This window comes from Lepidochelys olivacea, assembly GCF_965140295.1.
Source record: "Lepidochelys olivacea isolate rLepOli2 genome assembly, chromosome: 27".
NCBI classification, from domain to species: Eukaryota; Metazoa; Chordata; order Testudines; family Cheloniidae; genus Lepidochelys; species Lepidochelys olivacea.
Window position 1 is genome coordinate 18,261,364 of NC_140437.1, and position 17,763 is coordinate 18,279,126.

General features: G+C 65.6%; 1 protein-coding gene across 1 annotated transcript; it reads right to left on the minus strand.

Annotated features, from left to right (window-relative positions):
* Positions 1-1,374: 1,374 nt before the first annotated feature.
* LOC311513756 (serine/threonine-protein kinase 17A-like) lies at positions 1,375-16,143 on the minus strand. Its single transcript, XM_084615828.1, has 7 exons — positions 15,881-16,143; positions 9,372-9,584; positions 5,382-5,526; positions 5,054-5,180; positions 4,637-4,685; positions 3,791-3,970; positions 1,375-2,741 (listed from the first exon to the last, which is right to left on the minus strand). Exons 1-7 carry the CDS (start codon positions 15,973-15,975, stop codon positions 2,456-2,458), a joined length of 1,095 nt encoding a protein of 364 aa, XP_084471954.1. The 5' UTR covers positions 15,976-16,143; the 3' UTR covers positions 1,375-2,455.
* Positions 16,144-17,763: the final 1,620 nt, after the last annotated feature.

Below are 17,763 nucleotides of genomic sequence, written 5' to 3' on the forward strand. Positions count from 1 at the left end.
CACGCTGCCTGCCCCTTCGAGCATCGGCCTCCCTCCTGGCAGAGCAGGCAGGCAACCAATCAGCTCGTGGCCACGCGGCTGGGGTCCATGGGGCAGGAGCAGAGCTCCCACAGGCAGGCACCCCCGAGGGGTAGCTGCAGTGCTCGGGGGCCACCGGTGCCCTGTGGAGCCCCCCAAGTGGTGAGAAAGCCCCAAAGTGGGTCAGAGCCCCTGTGCTCAGCTCCAAGGAGGTGCTGCGGGGGTGCTGGCCATTCATCCAGGGCACATGGCCATGAGCACGTTGTTGGGCAAACCCCCGTGCAGGATGCCTGGATTGTTGGGGGGCGCTGGGTGCATGGAGACGGGCTGCCCGGCAGGCACTGGGTGCTAGCAGGACTTGCCTACCGGGGCTGTGTGGGGCTCCGGGAAATTGGAGCCACTTAGCTCCTCACTGCACCTTATGTGGGAGCAGAGACTGATGAAGCTGCCCTGTGCAAGCCCACCGAGCTGGGGGGAGGTGGCTCGGCCACCAAGCCCGTGCCCCAGGAGCTGAGGCAGGGGAGCTGGAGGAAAGAGCCAGCCCCAGGGAGGATGGGGAGGTGGGTGCCTGGGTTTGTTCCTTCTGCCCTAGGTCCCAGCTCCGGTACAGTGCAGCCACGCGCAGGGCTGGGCATGGGTCAGGCCATGTACCACCCGAGCCAGCTACGCCAGCTGAGATGGGGGCACCACTTGTGCTGCCATGTGCACATCCTCAGAGCCACGGGGCATTTCCTGGGTGCATTCCAGGGGAAGGGGGTGAACCGGTGCCCGCCTGGCAGAGCAGCAAACTGTACTGAGCTCCCCTGGGTGGCTCCTGAGCCCAGCAGCACCGTGCCGACCAGGTGGGATTGTGATGCTGGGCTGTTGTCATGGCCCTGGCAGGGAGTCAGGCACTGGGGGCTACGAGTCAATGGCCGTCTGCTCTGCCATCGCTCCCAGGAGCTCGCCGCACCGGGGAACGCACCGCCCGTCCTATGCACCGCGGGGGCCGAGCTCACCTGTGCCGGCCGGAACTGCAGCCCCCATGGGGCCTCAGCCCTCAGCGGCTGGGGGAGCCCCTGCAATCTGCTCACTTCAAAGCCAGAGTCAGCAGGTCACTGGGGCCTGGGACACCTGCTCCTCCCCGTCCCATTGCACTGGCAGCCCCCCCTTGCCCTGCCCAAACCGCTCGCATGGAGCCCGGGCTTGCGTCTGGCGGGGAGAGGCAGGCAGTGGGCCCTGCTGGGGTGGCCGTAGCCCTGGGGCAGAGGCCGGTTGTACCAGCCCTAGCTAGGCTCTGTGCCTGCCTGGGTGAGTGTGTGGGGCCCCTGTGGGGCACGGGGCCCATGGGAACCCCCTGGGGGAGGAGCTATAATATTTTTAAAGAGAGAAACTTTAATCCTTTATTTCAAAATCATGAAGCAACCACGTGTCAAGCAGCAGCACCCGGCAGCGCGGCCGCGGCAGCCGCCAAGCCCAGCGCCGGGCGCAGCCGCAGCTGGGAGCGCCAGGCCCTGGCTGCTGCCCCACGGGCTGCCCTGAGCGGGAGCCCACTGGCACCCGCTGGCAGGAGCTCCCAGTTCGGTCCCTGCCTGGCGGCTTGATGCCAAGGTGTGAAGGCAGGCAGACCGTGGGCTGCTCCAGTTTCCCCTGCAATCGGCACCTGGAGCGTCAGTGGAAATCTGGTGGCACGGCCACCTCCTGGTGCCACCTGCCCCTTGCCCTCACCAGGGCTCTCCCCGTGTCCAGCACGTTGGCACAGAACAGAGAGTCACTGCGGCCCAGTGGACCTCCCCCCGGCCCAAGTGGAGCAGTACATTATTTGCTAATTCAGAAACAAGAGGCAAAGCTTGGGTCTGCTGCTGGGTGGGGTGGGGCGGGGCGGGGCCAGGCCGTGGGGCCCTTCCATGCCCCCCACCAGGATGGGGGGGGCATCCCTGTGCCGTAGCCCCCAAATGGAGCTTCCTGGGTTCGGAGCTGAAGCAGCCTCTGCCCTGCCAGGCCCTGTGCTCCTGCCGGCAGCTGCTCTGCCCAACTCCAGGGGAAGCTGCCGCAGATTTCGGTTTGCAGTTTGAATTGTGGGGATCTAGGGGTGACCCCCAGGGCTTTTCCAAGGTGTTTGTCTCCCATAGAGGCCACAGGGGCTCGGTCTCCTCCTGCAGCCGCTGCCTGGTCCAGCTTTGTGGGGCAGTGACCCCAGCAAGCTCCTGCTGGTAACGGGTGCTCCTGTCCCCATCACTGACAGTGGGGGGCTCCCCTCCCCCCCAGTGACCCAACCTATCCCGTCTGGCTCTCCCGGGACCGAGGCGAAGCTGCTCCTGCTCCCAGGGAGGCCACCCCTCCAGGGGCCCGTCCCTCCTGAGTCCGGGGCAGGCTCGGAAATGTGCCCAGCAGGCCCACGGCGAGTCCTGTGTGCTGCTCTCCAAGGCAGCGGGCAGAGGGGGCGCGGGCTGCCGGCTCAGCACACCAACTCCTGGGCAATCTCCTGCAGGGCTGGGAAGGGCTTCCGCGCCCCGGGCAGCTCCGTCTCCCGCCCCTCCAGGCCCCCCAGCTGCCGGCAGGGGCAGGGCATTGTGTAGGAGGCCACCAGCACCAGCTCCTTGTCCTCCTCGGGGCCACTGCTGCCCTCGCTCGCCGGGGCCTGCTCCGTCTCAGCCCGCACCGGGGACACCAGCTCCACCGCCGGGGCTGGGGCTGGGGCCAGCCAGGGGTGCTGGAGGCACTGCTCGGCCTTGGCCCGCTTCCTGCGGGCAGGAGGGAGGGGATTAGTGCTCTCAGCCTCGGAGTCCTCGGCCCTACCCCTGCGACTGCCCCCGGCCCGCATCGCTGCCCCGGGGCTGCCCTGCCTTCCCGTAGCTCCGAGAGCCCAGCCTTCCTCCCGTACCGTGCTCGCATCAGGGGTGACAGCCAAGCAACGAGCCCCCTCCCCAGGGACACCAGCGAGGCCAGCTCCAGGGCTGATCTCCCCAGGTGCCGGGAGCGCGTACTTGGCAGGAGGCTCTGACCCGGGTGCCACATGCCTGAGGCTGGCGTGGCAAGGTGTGACAAAGTGGGACTGTTCTTAATGTTTCCTCTGAATATTTTGGGGGTGCCTCAGTTTCCCCTATGCAGTTCTTAAGTATCTAGGTGGTGGGATAAGGGTGTATGATCGTTGCAGAGCCCTAGAGGGCAGGTGTGTGCAGGGGTCTGGACACAGAGAATGGCCGACACCCTGTTTCCTGGCCACTGATGGCCTGGGCCCTTCCCCCCTGCAAGGTGAGAGCTAAAGGGTCGGAGAACAAAGGAATCAGGTGACCTCCTGGCCCGGGAAAGAAACAAAGCCCAGAGGAGGAGGGGTGGGAGGGAGTTTCAGTTTGGGGCTGGCTGGGACATGGAGTGAAGTGCAGACGTGGCTGTCTGGCTCACTGCCCCCCCAAAATGGACCCAGCTGAGGGGTCCCGTTCTCTGCACCTACAAGCTCTGTGTTAGACCATGTTCCTGTCGTCTAATAAACCTTCTGTTTTACTGGCTGGCGGAGAGTCCCGTCTAACTGCGGAGTTGGGGGCAGGACCCTCTGGTTTCCCCAGGACCCCGCCTGGGTGGACTCGCTGGGGGAAGCGCCCGGAGGGGCAGAGGAGGCTGAATGCTCCGAGGTCAGACACAGGGAGGTGGAAGCCGGGTGAGCTGTGTGTCCTGCAGACAGGCTGCTCCCGGAGAGGAGACTTCCCCAGAGTCCTGCCTGGCTTCATGGGGAGCAGTTCCAGAGCATCGCGCGGGGACGCCGAGACACAGGCCAGGGGGCAGCAGCAGGTACCTGGGGTTCTTGACGAGCAGGGAGCGGATGAAGTCGATGGCCTGGGCAGAGATGCCCTGGAAGACGTCAGGCGGGAACTGCACGTTCACCTGCGAGATGTTCAGGAAGGTCTCCTGCTTGGTGTCACCCAGGAACGGCGACTCGCCCGTCAACATGACGTAGGTCAGCACCCCGACACTCCTGGGGAGAGGCCCTGAGGTCAGAGCCCGCGGGGAGCCCAGCGGGCCAGGGCCTGGCTCCCCCCGGCGCTAGCCGCCTGGTCTGTGTGTGACGGGAGGAGACAGCCGACAGGGTGGCACAGCCCCACAGCCAAGGCCAGACCCATGAGACTCGCTGGCTGTGCTCACCTCCCGGCCCCTCCCCAGGCTGAGCCCCCTGTCACCCCCACGCCTCTGCTGAGAGTCCTTCCCGGAGCTGGGGGGGCCGATGGAGGGGACCTAGCCCTGTGCACCCCCCCACACCCCCGCAGCAGTATTGGTCATGCCCCAAGTGGGCACTGCGCCCCCCACTGGGTGAGGGGCCGAGGACCCTGGGGCGGGGCAGAGCGCCTTCTGGGGGGAGAGTATCTGCAGGGGCGGGGGAGATTCGCGCCCTCTCCCGGGGTGCCCCATGCCAGGACAAGCAGGAACTCAGCTCTGCTGACGAGGCACCGCAAGCAAACGCTGCAGCTACCTGGTGACCTGTGGTGGGGGGAACATCACCAGCCGCCTCTTAGCGCCGGACCCCCGTGCGCCGTTACCCTGCTCCCACCCCACAGGCGAAAGGACAGACCCGCCACCCTGACCCACAACAGGCCAGAGCTGACGCGTGCCCCCAGGAGAGGGCAAAGGGACCCCAGAAACCTACCACATGTCGGTGGCTGTGCTGATGGGCTCGTAGCTCAGGACCTCGGGGGCTGCAAAGGGAAACGTACGGGAGTTACGGGCCCTGCCGCTGGGGCCAGCCTCTGCCAGCGACTCTGCCCCTGGGTGAGGAGGGCGCCCAGGCCGGCAGCGGGGGGCACTGGAGGGGGCAGCAGCTGCGCAGCGAGCTCAGCACAGGGCTGAACCGGCTCGGGGCGGGACCCATGCCCCGTGCCCGTCTCTGCTGGAGCGAGGTGCCAGGGCCCTTGGGTACATGGCTCAGAACCCAGGCACTTGGGGCAGATTCACCCCCGTGAGTGCACGACCGTTGTCTGCAGCCCAACAGGGATGGTCCCCCCCCATCCCCGCCCCCTTCCCCCGCCCATCCCCGGTCTCTGCTGCCAGCCGAGGTGCCACTTACCCACGTACTCCGGCGTGCCCAGAATCTCGCGCACCTCCCGCACGGCGTCCACCCGGCGCGACAGCCCGAAGTCCACAATGCGGATGTCGCCCAGGGGACTGCTGCTGGTCAGGAGGATGTTCTGGGGCTGCGGGGCAGGGGCAGGGTGTGAGCCGAGGGCAGGGGCCCTGGTGCCGGGGCAAGGGGAGGCTGCTGGGAGCGCTGGGGGAACCAGCCCTTTCCAAGCTTGTGTCCATCTGACCGCCCTCCCGGGCGCCCCCAGCAAGGCGGGTGCCAGACCCACCTCGGGCAGGAACGGCCGCCCTCCCCCGCCCGGCCTCGCCGGTACCTTCAGGTCCAGGTGGACGACATTGTTCTGGTGCAGGTAGGCGACGCCACGCAGGATCTGCCGCACCAGCCGGATCACGTCCCGCTCGGTGAAGGCCTCGTCCTGCTCCGCCACGCACTGCTGGAAGATCTCCCCGCCGGCCGCGCTGGTGGGGGGGACGGCAGGTGAGGGGGGGACAGAGCACCTGCATGTGCTAGCCCGCCCCCCATCGCACGCTAACCCCCCCCCTTTTCCCCACTGCAGGCACAGCTCTGGCACCTGGCTCCCAGCCTCCCCCTCCACCCCTGGTGCTAAGCACTCGGCCCCGCTCCCCTCCAGTGCTGGGAGTCGAACCTAGGCATCCTGACTCTGCTCGTTTCACAAATGGCAGGCGGGCGGGGACCCCTCGGGGAAGGGCTCCACCCCCATTCCCTGCGTCAGCACAGCCCCCCCTAGGGCCCCGTTCCCCAGCCCCCTCCTGCCGGGATCCCAGGAGACGGCTCTTAGCAGCTCACTCTCCTGGCCCAGCCGCCGGGGCCAACACCCAGCCTGCTACTCGCTGGTTATGTCACCGCAGCAGCAGCCCCAGCGCCCAGAGGGCAGGGCCGTGCACCCAGCCTGGCAAGGCCCTGCCTGCCCCAGCGCCCGGCTCCAGGCCCAGCCCCGGCAGGGGGCGCAGGGAGCACGGCACCGTCCCCATGGAGCTGCTCGTTCCCACGCTGCTGACCCTAAGGTGCCCCCAAACAGCCAGGATGCAGCATGTTCCTAGGCGCCCGCCGGGCTGGTTCCTCGCCCGGGGTGTCTCTGCAGCTCTGCGCAGGACACCCTCCAGCCTGTGCCAGTGATTAACCAGGAACTGCCGGGGCCGTTTCCCTGCCAACTGGCCCACAGGGCTGTTCCCAGCCTCCTGGCAAGGGGTCACAGTGCCAGGCAGGCCCAGGCTGGGAGGGAACCAGGGGTTGGCCTCCAGGAACTGGGAGAGCCAGAAACCTCCCTGTGGAGCCTGCACCCATGGGACCAGTGAGGGCAGGAAGGGTTGGATACGGCTTCAGAGCAGGCCCCAGTCTAGGTGCCCCAGTGGGATGGGTGGGTCTTTGCCCATCCCCGGCCCTGCCACCCCAGGATCCTCTTCCCAGACCTCCCCTTTGGAGTCCAGCGATGTGCATCGTGGCAGCTAACCCCAGCGCAGGCTGGCTGGCCCTTTAAAGGGAGCTGCTGGCTGCTGGCCCCAGCTGGCTGGGATCAGAGGGGTGATGGCCCTGGAGGAGCTGAGACCTCAGGTTGAGTAGAGGAACCACAGCGAGCAGCTGGGCTGGCCCCGGCCCCGAGTGAGGGGCTGCAGCAGGTTGCTGGGGGCTCCGGGAAGGTGCCTGGGACGCGGGGCTCTAGTCCAGAGGCAGGAAGGTAACTCTGAGGGGACTGGCCTGAAGGGAGCCCAAGTGGGGTGAAAGCAGCCTTGGTTTGTTACCCTGGAAGGGGACTGAATTCTGAGGGAGTCAGCTGGAGGGCTGAGCCCACGAGACCGGGAGTGCCTGCCGTGCCACGCTCAGCCACGCGGGAGGCTAGCGGGTAACCACGCCCTCTGGCCCCCGCTGGAAGCCAGGAAGGGAGGGGGCAGATCGTGGCTTTCCGGGGCTGCAGGGCGCTGCCCCTGGTGCCCTGGCTTTGTGCGCTCGGCGCACCTGAGCAGAGGGGCGAGGTAGCAGCTGGCCCAGGCAGGGAGCCGTGGGTTCTGTGACTGCAGGAACTGGGGCCAGTCCCCAGTGTAGGCAAGGCCACGGAGGGGTCACTCCAGGCTGAGCTGCTCCTCAAATCTGGGGGGACTCTCTAGGGGACATCAGAGGCAGCAAGGCCCAGTGGTGAGGGCCCTGGACTGGGTGTCCGAACACCTAGGTTCTACTCCTGACTTGCCATGGGACCTTGGGCCTGTTCCTTCCCTTCTCTGGTCCCCTCCCACCCTGGTCTTGCCTAGTCAGCTTGAAACCTGTAGGCAGGGACTGCGCTAGGCTCTGCACTGCGCACTGGGGGCCCTGATCTCGGATGCGGCTTGTCAGCCCCACTGCAGGAGCGGAGGGAGCGTGCGGACGGGCAGGTTTGCTTAGCTCACCTCATGCTGTGGTTACAGCGAGAGCAGATCACAGCCCCGTTCTGGGTGCAGAAAACACAGACAAAACCACTGGCTGCTTCTGGGAACTCGAGGCCGAGCTACCGCCGCGTTTCAGAGACTGCCACCCACGCACCTTTCCCAGCGGCCGCACAGCACGCCGGCAGCGGGCAGGGGCCAGCTGGGGAGCAGAATCCATCCGCCTTTCCAGCGGGCCCAAGACCCCCAGGGCTAGCGAGGCGCTTTCAGAAAATCCCCAGAGCAGCTGCAAGCTTCTGTTTCCACCTGCGTGCCCAGCGGGGAGGGGTGTAGTTGCCAGGAAGGCCCAGGTCTCACGGGGTCCCCCAGCCACCTGGGCAGGTGCCTGCTGCCAGCACCACGTCAAGGGCTGTGTAATTAGCTGGTGTTTACACTGGCGCAAGGGGCCCAGGGTAGCATCCATGCCCAACACGCTCGTTACCCGGATGCCCAGCCTGCCTCACGTGCCCATGGCATCGTGCCGGCAACAGCCAGCCCCAGCCCAGCCCCTCCCGCTTGTTCCAGGACCAGTGAGGGGGGTACTTAGGAGGGTCCCAGCACCTCAGGGTCACCGGTTCCGACCTGGCCTGAGTGAGGAATGCCCCCTAGGCCTTGCTCCGTCCAGTCCCTACAGGGACATGAAGGTCGAGCTCTCCCTCCTCCCTGGGAGGGTGCTCCCCAGGCAGGCTGGGTTGGCACCCCTCCACACACCGCCCCGACCCACCAGCCTCTGGAGGGCAGAGCATGGGACCGTCCAGAGGCCCTGCCAGTAGCAAGAGCTCCTTTCCCACTGCAGGGGGCTGCCGGACCCATAGAACCAGCCCTCCCCCACCAACAGCACAGGGTCCCCCTTGCTCCGTTCCACCCCATGATCAGCCCCACCGTCCCCTCAGCCCTGCGGTGTGTCACTCCTGTCTCCTGCCACTCCCGTCCCTACGTCACTGTCCCGGCACCACCTGGGTCTCTTTCCCGGTAAGTGAGCCTGGCCTGGTTCGTGCAGAGGCCCCAGACAGGAAGCCACGCTCTCTAGGGACCCAGCCTGGGCCCTGTGGTGGAGCCGTGCGGGCAGGATGCGGCCCCGAGATCAGCAGCTGCCCGGAAAGAGAGCTGAGAAACGGGGCTGAGGCTGTTTCTCAGACACGCTCTGGTTAAGTCACTTCCTGCTGAGCTCAGCCCCAGCCATGCAGCCAGCCGAGGCAGCAGGTTTCAAGCACAGGTGCCAGGCAGGGCAGGGAGCTGGTGCCCTGACACGGGCCCCACTGCAGCCTGTAGGTACCCCCTGTCCGCACTCTATGGACAGGCTGTTCTAGGACCCTGGGAAGAACGTTCTAGCCACAGGAGGCTGCAGGGCCCTGATCAGAGACACCTCCCTGCAGCACCAAGGAGAATCCTCGAATCTCTGGGTGGGAAGGGACCTCAGGAGGTCACCTAGTCCAACCCCCTGCTCGAAGCAGGACCGATCCCCACTAAATCATCCCAGCCAGGGCTTCGTTAAGCCTGACCTTAAAAACCCCAAAGGAGGGAGATTCCACCACCTCCCTAGGGAACCCATGCCAGCGCTTCTCCACCCTCCTAGTGAAAACGTTTTTCCTAATATCCAACCTAAACCTCCCCCACTGCAACTTGAGACCATGCCCCGCTCTGTAGAGGGTCCTGCCCCCGCCGACCCCACTGGCTGAACCAGGGAATGGGCCCAGCGGGCAGCCTTCGCGATGCAGAGCCAGGGGCGTGTATGGAAGGGCTGGGGCCGTGAGACCAGCAAAGAGGTGAGGCAGCGTGGGGCCCCGGCTGGGCTCAGCGTGGGGCCGAGGCGTGAGGGGCAGGGGGCCCTGTCTGCCCAGGCCCATGGCGGCGAGGAGCCCCGACCCGAGCCGCCGTCCGGCACTCACCACTCCAGCACCAGCACGATCTCGGCGGGCGTCTCGTAGACTTCGTGCAGATCCACCACGTGGGGGCTGCGGGCGGCCAGCTCCAGCACGGCGATCTCGTTGATGATGTCGAGCCGGCAGTCCTCGCCCTTGCGCCGCTTCCGCAGGAACTTGGCTGCGAACTCCCGGCCCGTGGCCTTCTCCAGGCACTTCTTCACCACCGCGAACTTGCCCCTGCGGAAAGGAGCCACCAGGGAACTGAGCAGGGGCTGGCCCCGGCCCCTCCATCACCACGCCCCCTCCCCACGCTGCGCGGCCCCCCCTGCCCTCCCTCCCCATCTCTTCGCAGCCAGCCCCCGCCCCGGCGAGCCCCTGAGCTGTGAGAGTCACCACAAGGTGCAGCTTCCGCGACTCAGGGACCAGCCCTGGGCCCCCAGCCCTGGGCCCAACCCCCTGCCCGTCCCCCACAGGCTGTAGTGCCCACGGTCCTCTCCCCCATGGGGGTACACCCCCCTGCCCCAGCCTGTGACCGAGCAGCCCCCTTTGTGCAAATGCCCCAGCCTCTGCTTCCCGCAGGAAGCTGGGGACACAGAGGTGAAGGAGCAGCCAGGCTGGGGGTGCTGGCCTGAAGGGTTTAAGTGGTACTCGGGCCAGTGAAGGAGCCTTCAGCCTCCCCTGCTATGGCCTGCACCCACCGGCGGTGCCAGGCCCAGGGCGGGCGCTGACAGGGAGGCCCGGCGGGGGGAGCATACAGGGGCCTGGGTCAGAGGGAGAGCGGAGATGGCTCTACTCAGTGCTGAGAAGGGGGTGCACAGGCCTCCCCAGCGTCATGCACCCCGACTGCCAACCCGGCCCCCAGCACTGCAGAGACCCTACAGCTCCCCTGTGGCCCCCGAGCAGGGGTACGGCCCGGTATCCCCATTATCCACAGCTGCGTTCTGGGGCTGGAGAGTGACAGCCTGGCTGGGGACCTCTGGGACCTGCGGTATCCACAGGGCCCCCTCCCTGTGGGGGAGCACGACTTGCAGCTTAGCTCCCCCAGGGCCAGCCCCAGAGCCACTCAGACGCCCCCATCCCCCTGCCAGGGGAGCGCCCTGCAGATTTGCACCCGGGGGGAAGAAGCCACCAAGCAGGGGCCGGGGTAGCTCCCGCCCTGCAGGCAGAAGGGTCACGCGGGGCAGGGAGGAGCCAGGATCCCAGGATCTCACCGTGTAAACAGAGAGGTTCCCTGCTGCCGTTTCCAGGAACCCCTCGCCTAAGGGGAACCACGTGTCCCAGGCACCAGACTCCGCTCCTCAGCGAGCGGCAGCTGGGGGCACCCCAGAACCCCAGCACACAGGCCCACTTGCACTGTGCCCACCAAGCCCCAGGAGACCCTGGGGCAGCAGCCAGCAGGAGCTCAGAGACCTGCCAGCACTTCCCCCACAGGCTGCTTCATGCCATACACGTGGGTCCCAACCGACCCACACGGCTCCAGCCACAACCAGACAGCGGCAGCCCCTCCTGCGAGCCAGAGGAGCCGAGCACTCACCCTGCACAGGATCGCAGCCACCTCACCCTGGCCCCCCAGCTCTGGCTCCAACCACCCCATAAGCCCAAGCAGAACCCGGCTTCCAGGCGAAGTCCCAGCCCAGCCCTACCAAAACTGCCCCTTGGCTATGAGAGAGAGAGAGACAGGGCTTTCCTGGCTGGCACAGGCCACCCCATCCTGGCACGAAGCAGCCCTTCACCCTTGCCAGCCTGCCCCACGCTGTGCCATGCCATGCCAGGAAACCGTGCATCAGCCAGCACCTGGGCCCTTGTACAGCCTGAGTCTCTCCCTGTCTCGCGTCATTGGCCCCGAAGAAAAGCGGGAGGAAGCCAGAGCAAATTGCTCCCAATTAGCCGGAGCCACCCAGGGACCTAGCCCTTGTCCCCGGGCGTCAATCGGCGCGTCACAGGCCAGGCCACCCAGCCAGGCCCGACCTGCCACACGCAGTGTCTGGGGCCTCTCCTAGCAAGGCCCTTTTAGGGAGTTGGCCCCTCAGGCAGGCCGCCCATCCCCTGTCCCCGGGCTCCAGAGACAAGTGGCCTGGGTGAGGCTAGCGAGAGATGACAGACCCCTCGCCCGGCTGCTCCCCCGGCTGCACCATTGGACAGAACTGGAGAGCTGGCTCCTGCCCAGCCCCAAGCCACTCGGCTGTTCTCAGGGCCACCTCTGGCGACAGCCGCTCGTCCCCGGGGGAGCCCCACTTTGGGAGCTGGCTTTCCACTGGCAGCACGCAACCTGTCCTGGGCCCAGGGCTCTCCAGGGACCACTGGGGCATGGGCTAGTCCAATTCACTGGTCAGCTGGCCCCAGCCACTATGGCACCTGGCAGGAGCATGGCAGGACTCCCCTCTCTGAGCCAGGGCTCCCTGCGGGTCACTTAACGCCCTGCGGCAGGCATGGGCAGCAGCTGCTCTGCACTCTCCTGGGCTGGGCCAAGCAGTTGGGGGGGAAGGGTGGGCCCTCCCTCCAGGATGAACCCTCCAGTTTATTGCCATGCAGCCTGGGGACCCTGGGGTAAGCTGGGAGCCGCTGGCCTCCCTGGTCAGGTGCACAGAGAAGTGGGGCAGGAGCAGCGACTGGAATTCCAGCCCAGGGGGATGCCCTTTGCCTCCCGCCCAGCAGCCCCAGAGCCCTTTGCTCCAGCCACCACCCAGCTAGAGGAGCTCCCTTCCCAGGAGCTCGGCCAGCCGTCTCCACCGTGTGCCCAGCCTGGGCTGACCCAGGATTCACGGCCTCCCGTCCCCAGGAGCCTGTTCATTGCCCCTGAGCGAGCGGAAATTGGACACGAGTGCGTCGCGCTGCAGGGACGTTTCATGCCGCAGCGGGTCAGCATCTCGCTCTCTCCCTGCAGCTCGAGGAGTTGACACCCCCCACCCCAACTGCTCCTCACTGGACCCCACGGCCAGGGCAGCTGAAGGAGACCGCAGCCCCTTCTCTGCAGACCCACACTGTGGGGCTCGTCCCCAGGGTGTCCTGTGCTAAGCTGGGGCAGATGAGACAGGCTCCGCCTGGAGCCACTTCTCCTCCTGCAGGAAATGAGCCACCTGCTTCCATGGCTTGTGCTCCCAAAGCCAGAGGGGCAGCTGCAGCCAGCGAGCTCCTGAGGATGATGCAGGGAGCAGGCCAGGGGCTAGGTGCCCGAAAGGAGCCCCCCGGTTCTGCTTCCCTCTATGCCCAGGAAATGCAGGGACCAGCAAGCTCCCAGCTCTGTGGTCAGCCGGACTCCTGGGTGGGTCCTCGAAGTGTTGCTCAGATCAGACAGTGCCAGGAGATGGGCATGGGGGCTGTGCAGCCCAGCAGGGCCCAGCAGCTTTGAACCCAGCACTCTGGGCTCACAGGTGCCACCCAATGGCATCTGGGCCCAACCACGGGGGCGGGGGCAGGTGTTTCCCCAGCAGACTGGATTTGGTTCATCTTGGCTCCTCCTTATGCACCTCCCAGGCCAGCCTGATGTGCCGACCCCACTCGAGAGAGACCCAGAACAGGAATGGCTGGGGGGGTGGAAGAGGGGGCTGTCGGTCAAGGTTGTGGGGCACCAGAAAAGCTTGTGTCTAGGGAGCCCGGGTGAGTAGCAAGGGCTGCAGGGCGGGCTAGAGGGGCACCAGCAGAGCTGCTGCAGGAGGCTTGCTCAGGACTGGGCCTGGCTCCAGCCATGGGCAGTTTGTCTCTCACTTTCACAAGCTCTGAACTTCATGCTTAAATTCCTCTTTAAAAAAAGCATAAGGAGAGCAGGCGCCACTCCCTGAGGGGCGGGGAGGGGCTACACAGCCACCCACTAGGGGTCTCTCGGCTCTTTCCGGCGGTACAAGGACTGTGCACTGCGCTGGACACCGGAGACCTGGGTTCAGTTCCCATCTTTGCCACAGACTCCCCGTGTGACCTTGGCTGCGTCCCTTCATCTCTCTGGGCCTCAGTCCCCAGCAGTGGGATGGAGATGATTGTTCCCTTCCTCGCAGGGAGGCTGGGGGGACACAATCCACCAGTGACTGTGACGCTCAGACACTGGGGTGGGGCAGCTGGGCCTATCTCCTGGCTCTGCCAGAAACAGGGCCGCACTGGCCCCTGGGCCACAGGCACAGACGGAAAGGAGGCCCTGCGGGCTGCTCCCAGGGTGACGTTCTCAGGGTCGGAAGGTGGGGGCCAGCCTCTGTGCTACCTTCCCCTTGCTGAGGGCAGGCAGCAGCCAGTGTGGACTAGGGCAAGAGGCGGCTGGCACAATGGCTAAGACAGGGTGAGATGCCAAGTCCTCGCCCAGGCCGCGAGGGCATCAGGCTCCGGCTCAGAAATAGCCTCCGCCACAAGAACCCAGCTGCAGCCGTCTGTCCCGGGCAGAGTGTGCTGCTAAAGATAGCCAGGGTGGGTGCCAGCAGCCTGCTAAACACAGAGAGCTCCCCCATGCCGGTGGCTGCTCGTGCTACGCCTAGGGCACGCCACCTGCCCAGCACCCAGTGACTCCGCTCTGTGCAGAGCCGCACGCCACCGGGAGATTGGTCTCCTCTTGGCTAGCAGGAACTCAGCAGGTAGCAAGGGACTTGCTCTAAGCAAGAAACCGCACCGCACTCGGCTTCCGACAGTCTGCAGAGCACTGAAATGCTGGGGGACCTCCCTGCAACCAGCTCCCCCCGCCTGACACCGGGCAGCTACAGCCAAACGGCACTTCAGCGGCGGGAAAACCAGCGTTTGACAAAGCCAGGCGCCGGGGGAAGGTCTCAGAGAGATGGGGGTGCAGGGCTCTCTGCCCCGTGGGCGGGGGGGGGAACAGTTACAGGCTCTCTGCCTGGGGGGGGGGGGGAAGGGTTACAGGCTCTCTGCCCAAGGAGGGCTCTCTGCCCCCGTGTGTGGCTGTGGTTTGTGCGACAAGAGATACTTCCCTCACCAGAAGCTGCTGTATTTCCTTCCCCTCCCCCAGACGCCGCAGCCCGACCTGGGCACTTTCGGTTGGTGCCAGAAGCACCAGCGAAGTGAGGAGATGGGCTAGGAAAGGCCCTTTCCATGCCCCCCACGGGTTATTTCAGGCCCCAGAGGGGAGGGGGATCCCAGTGGCATCCCCCCACCCCCCAGTCCGTGCTGTGCCCAGCTCCCTGCTGCAAGCCTGGCTTAGGGGTCAGCTGAGGACACTGGCGGTGCCTGCAAGGAGGCCTCCCCACCCCTGCTCCAGGCGGCAGAGTGAGTGACAAACCCCAAGGGCCTGGCGGCATCTGGCGATTCCACCACCTCCTCTCCCGTCCCCAGCTCTCAGCCAAGAGCTGCTGCCACAACCTGCAGGGCCCCGGGCTCAGGGCTTGTCCCCTGCCTCAGTGGCCCTGGGCTGTGACGCCCACGGGGGCAGCTTTGTTCAGTGCTCCCCGCATGTGGGCACCAGCGGTACGGCCCCAAGCGAGGCCACACACATCGCGCCCCCCCCGGGGGCTCGGAGCCTGCTCCCAACTTCCACCGCGCACTCGCGGCCCCCACCACGGGCGCTCGCAGCCGGGGGGCGAGGCCCCAAAACAGCGCTTGGCCTACGCTTCCCCAGGCCGAGACACCCGGGCCATTCACACACACAGTGACACACACCCACAGCGACACCCGGGCCATTCACACACACACAGAGTGACACACACCCACAGCGACACCCGGGCCATTCACACACACACACAGTGACACACACACCCACAGCGACACCCGGGCCATTCACACACACACACAGTGACACCCGGGCCATTCACACACACACACAGTGACACACACAGCGACACCCGAGCCATTCACACACACACACAGTGACACACACACCCACAGCGACACCCGGGCCATTCACACACACACACAGTGACACACACCCACAGCGACACCTGGGCCATTCACACACACACACAGTGACACACACCCACAGCGACACCTGGGCCATTCACACACACACACAGTGACACACACCCACAGCGACACCTGGGCCATTCACACACACACAGAGTGACACACACACACAGCGACACCCGGGCCATTCACACACACCCACAGTGACACACACACCCACAGCGACACCCGGGCCATTCACACACACCCACAGTGACACCCAGGCCATTCACACACACAGTGACACACACAGCGACACCCGGGCCATTCACACACACAGCGACACACACAGCGACACCTGGGCCATTCACACACACAGCGACACACACAGCGACACCCGGGCCATTCACACACACAGCGACACACACAGCGACACCCGGGCCATTCACACACACAGCGACACACACACCCCACAGCGACACCCGGGCCATTCACACACAGCAACACACATCCCCCCCCCCAACTAATTCACACACTGCCAAGCACAAGCTGAGCGGTCTCACACACACACATTCACACACTGACACACGTACAAAGTGAAACACACCCCCCCCCCGCACCTGCCAGACTCAGCCCCCCTCTCCTTGCTGCGGGCCGGTGACTGAGGGGCGAGCGGGTCCCCAGCCTGGGGGCACCACGGGGGACCCCTCCAGCCCGCCGCTCACCTGCCCAGCTCCCGGCCCAGCAGCGTGTAGCTGTCGGCGAAGCGCTCCGTGCGGATGCGGGTCTGGGTGTGGGCGGCCATGCCCCGGCGGCTCATGCTGGACGGGGCGCCCAGGGGACGCTGCCGAGACGCTCGGGTCCCGGTGCTGGCCCCGTCCCGGGCGAGGGGGAAGCGGCTCTGGACGGGTCGGTCCCGAGGCCGGGGCCAGCTCTGGTGTGCAGCGAAGTCTGGCTCGGCAGGGCCGAGGGGGGCCGCTCAGCCCCGTCGGCGTCTCCTCCTCCCGGAGGCGGCTCCAGGCCCGGTCCCTCCCCCTGCCTCTGCGGCGGCGGCTCGCTGGGGATGGGGGGGTCCGTGCTGCAGACAGCGCGTGGGACGAGAGACCCCCCCCAGCCACGGGGACACACCTGGGGACCCTGGACGTGGGCACCCAGGTGAGGCCTCCGTGGGGAGGGGCAGCTCTGCGCCCCCTCCTGGGCTGGGGAGCAAAGGGGGGGGCTGCTGCTTTGGCCCCAGGGAGCTGGGGGCAGCCCCGCTAGTAACCGTTCTCAGCACTGGCCAGAGGCAGAAGCATCCCCCATTACCCGCCCCCCACACCTGCCCCTGCCCCCAGCTCACTCCCCAACCCAGGACCGGGTATCTGCCTCCCTACAAAACAGAAACAGGCCTGAAGGCCGCAGGCAGGAGCAGCCCTACAGTAACAAACCCTTGTTTGTTAGGTGTATTATATTCAACCCTACAATAACAAACCCTTGTTATTTAGTATGTACTATGGTAACAGGCCCCGGCCCCACTAGAGTCAGGCATTGCACAGGCTCCTGGGACACTCACGGTCTAGCATGCCAGAGGAATGACAAAGCCAGAGGTAAGAAGGGAGGTTTCACAGACATTCCTCCAGAGAGGAATTCTGGTGCCCTTAGCAGCATCCAAACAGACCGTGAACAAGCACCCAGGCCCTCTTCACCATCTCTTCCAGGACAAGCTCCATAGACTCCCTCTCCCGTGTGCTCTAATGGAGCTTGGGGACAGGGAGCGGTTGGTGCACAGGTGGGGCAAGGTTTGCATTGGGTTCTCCCCCTCCCCACCCCCTGCAGCACTGCCCATGTGTTTCTGGCTCCACGATCCTGGTGCTTAATGAGCTGCCGCAGAGAACCCCCATGAGGCAAGTGTGCAAAGCCCTGACAGGCTGCAGGGGTCTGGAGCAGGTCCTCATGGGACAGCTGCCACTGCATTTCAACCGAGGCTGGCCACCCGCCCTACACCCAGGGTGAATTTCACCCCGTGTGCTCAGAATTCCTCCCCGGTTACTAATCCATAAGGAAACTGGCACCTGACACCACATGTGGGAACCCCTGTAGATCACAGTTAATTACAGGACGTGGGGACGTCATCCCAATTATAATTATAACACTCTGTCACTGCCTGGGATTGCTCCAGACAGAGCTGTGAGGGAGAAGGATGCTTCTGAGCTGCGATGTAACAGAGGAAATGACTCCGAGTGGGGGCTGGGTGGGTGGAGCAGCACCAGTGAGAGACACCTTCACCCCCTGCAATCGACCAGCGCTGCAAACAGGCACTGGGGCAGCAGCCTCGCAGGATCCGGCATCCAGCACTGGGATCTCTGGGCTCTTTCATGCCGACAGCTCAGCTGCAGGGGGGCCTGGTTATGAGACGAACGTGCGGCTGGGGAAGGCGCAGAGAAGAGCTACGAAATGACTCAAGGGGTTTGGAGGAAGCGAGAGACTCACAGAGCTCAAGCTGGTTAGCGTCCCAGAGAGACGACTGAGCGGGGACTCGAGCACGGCATGTTTCATGGGGAGAAAATTCCCAGTGCTAACAGGCTTTTTACTCTAACAGGGAAAGGCAGAACAGGACCCAGCGGCTGGA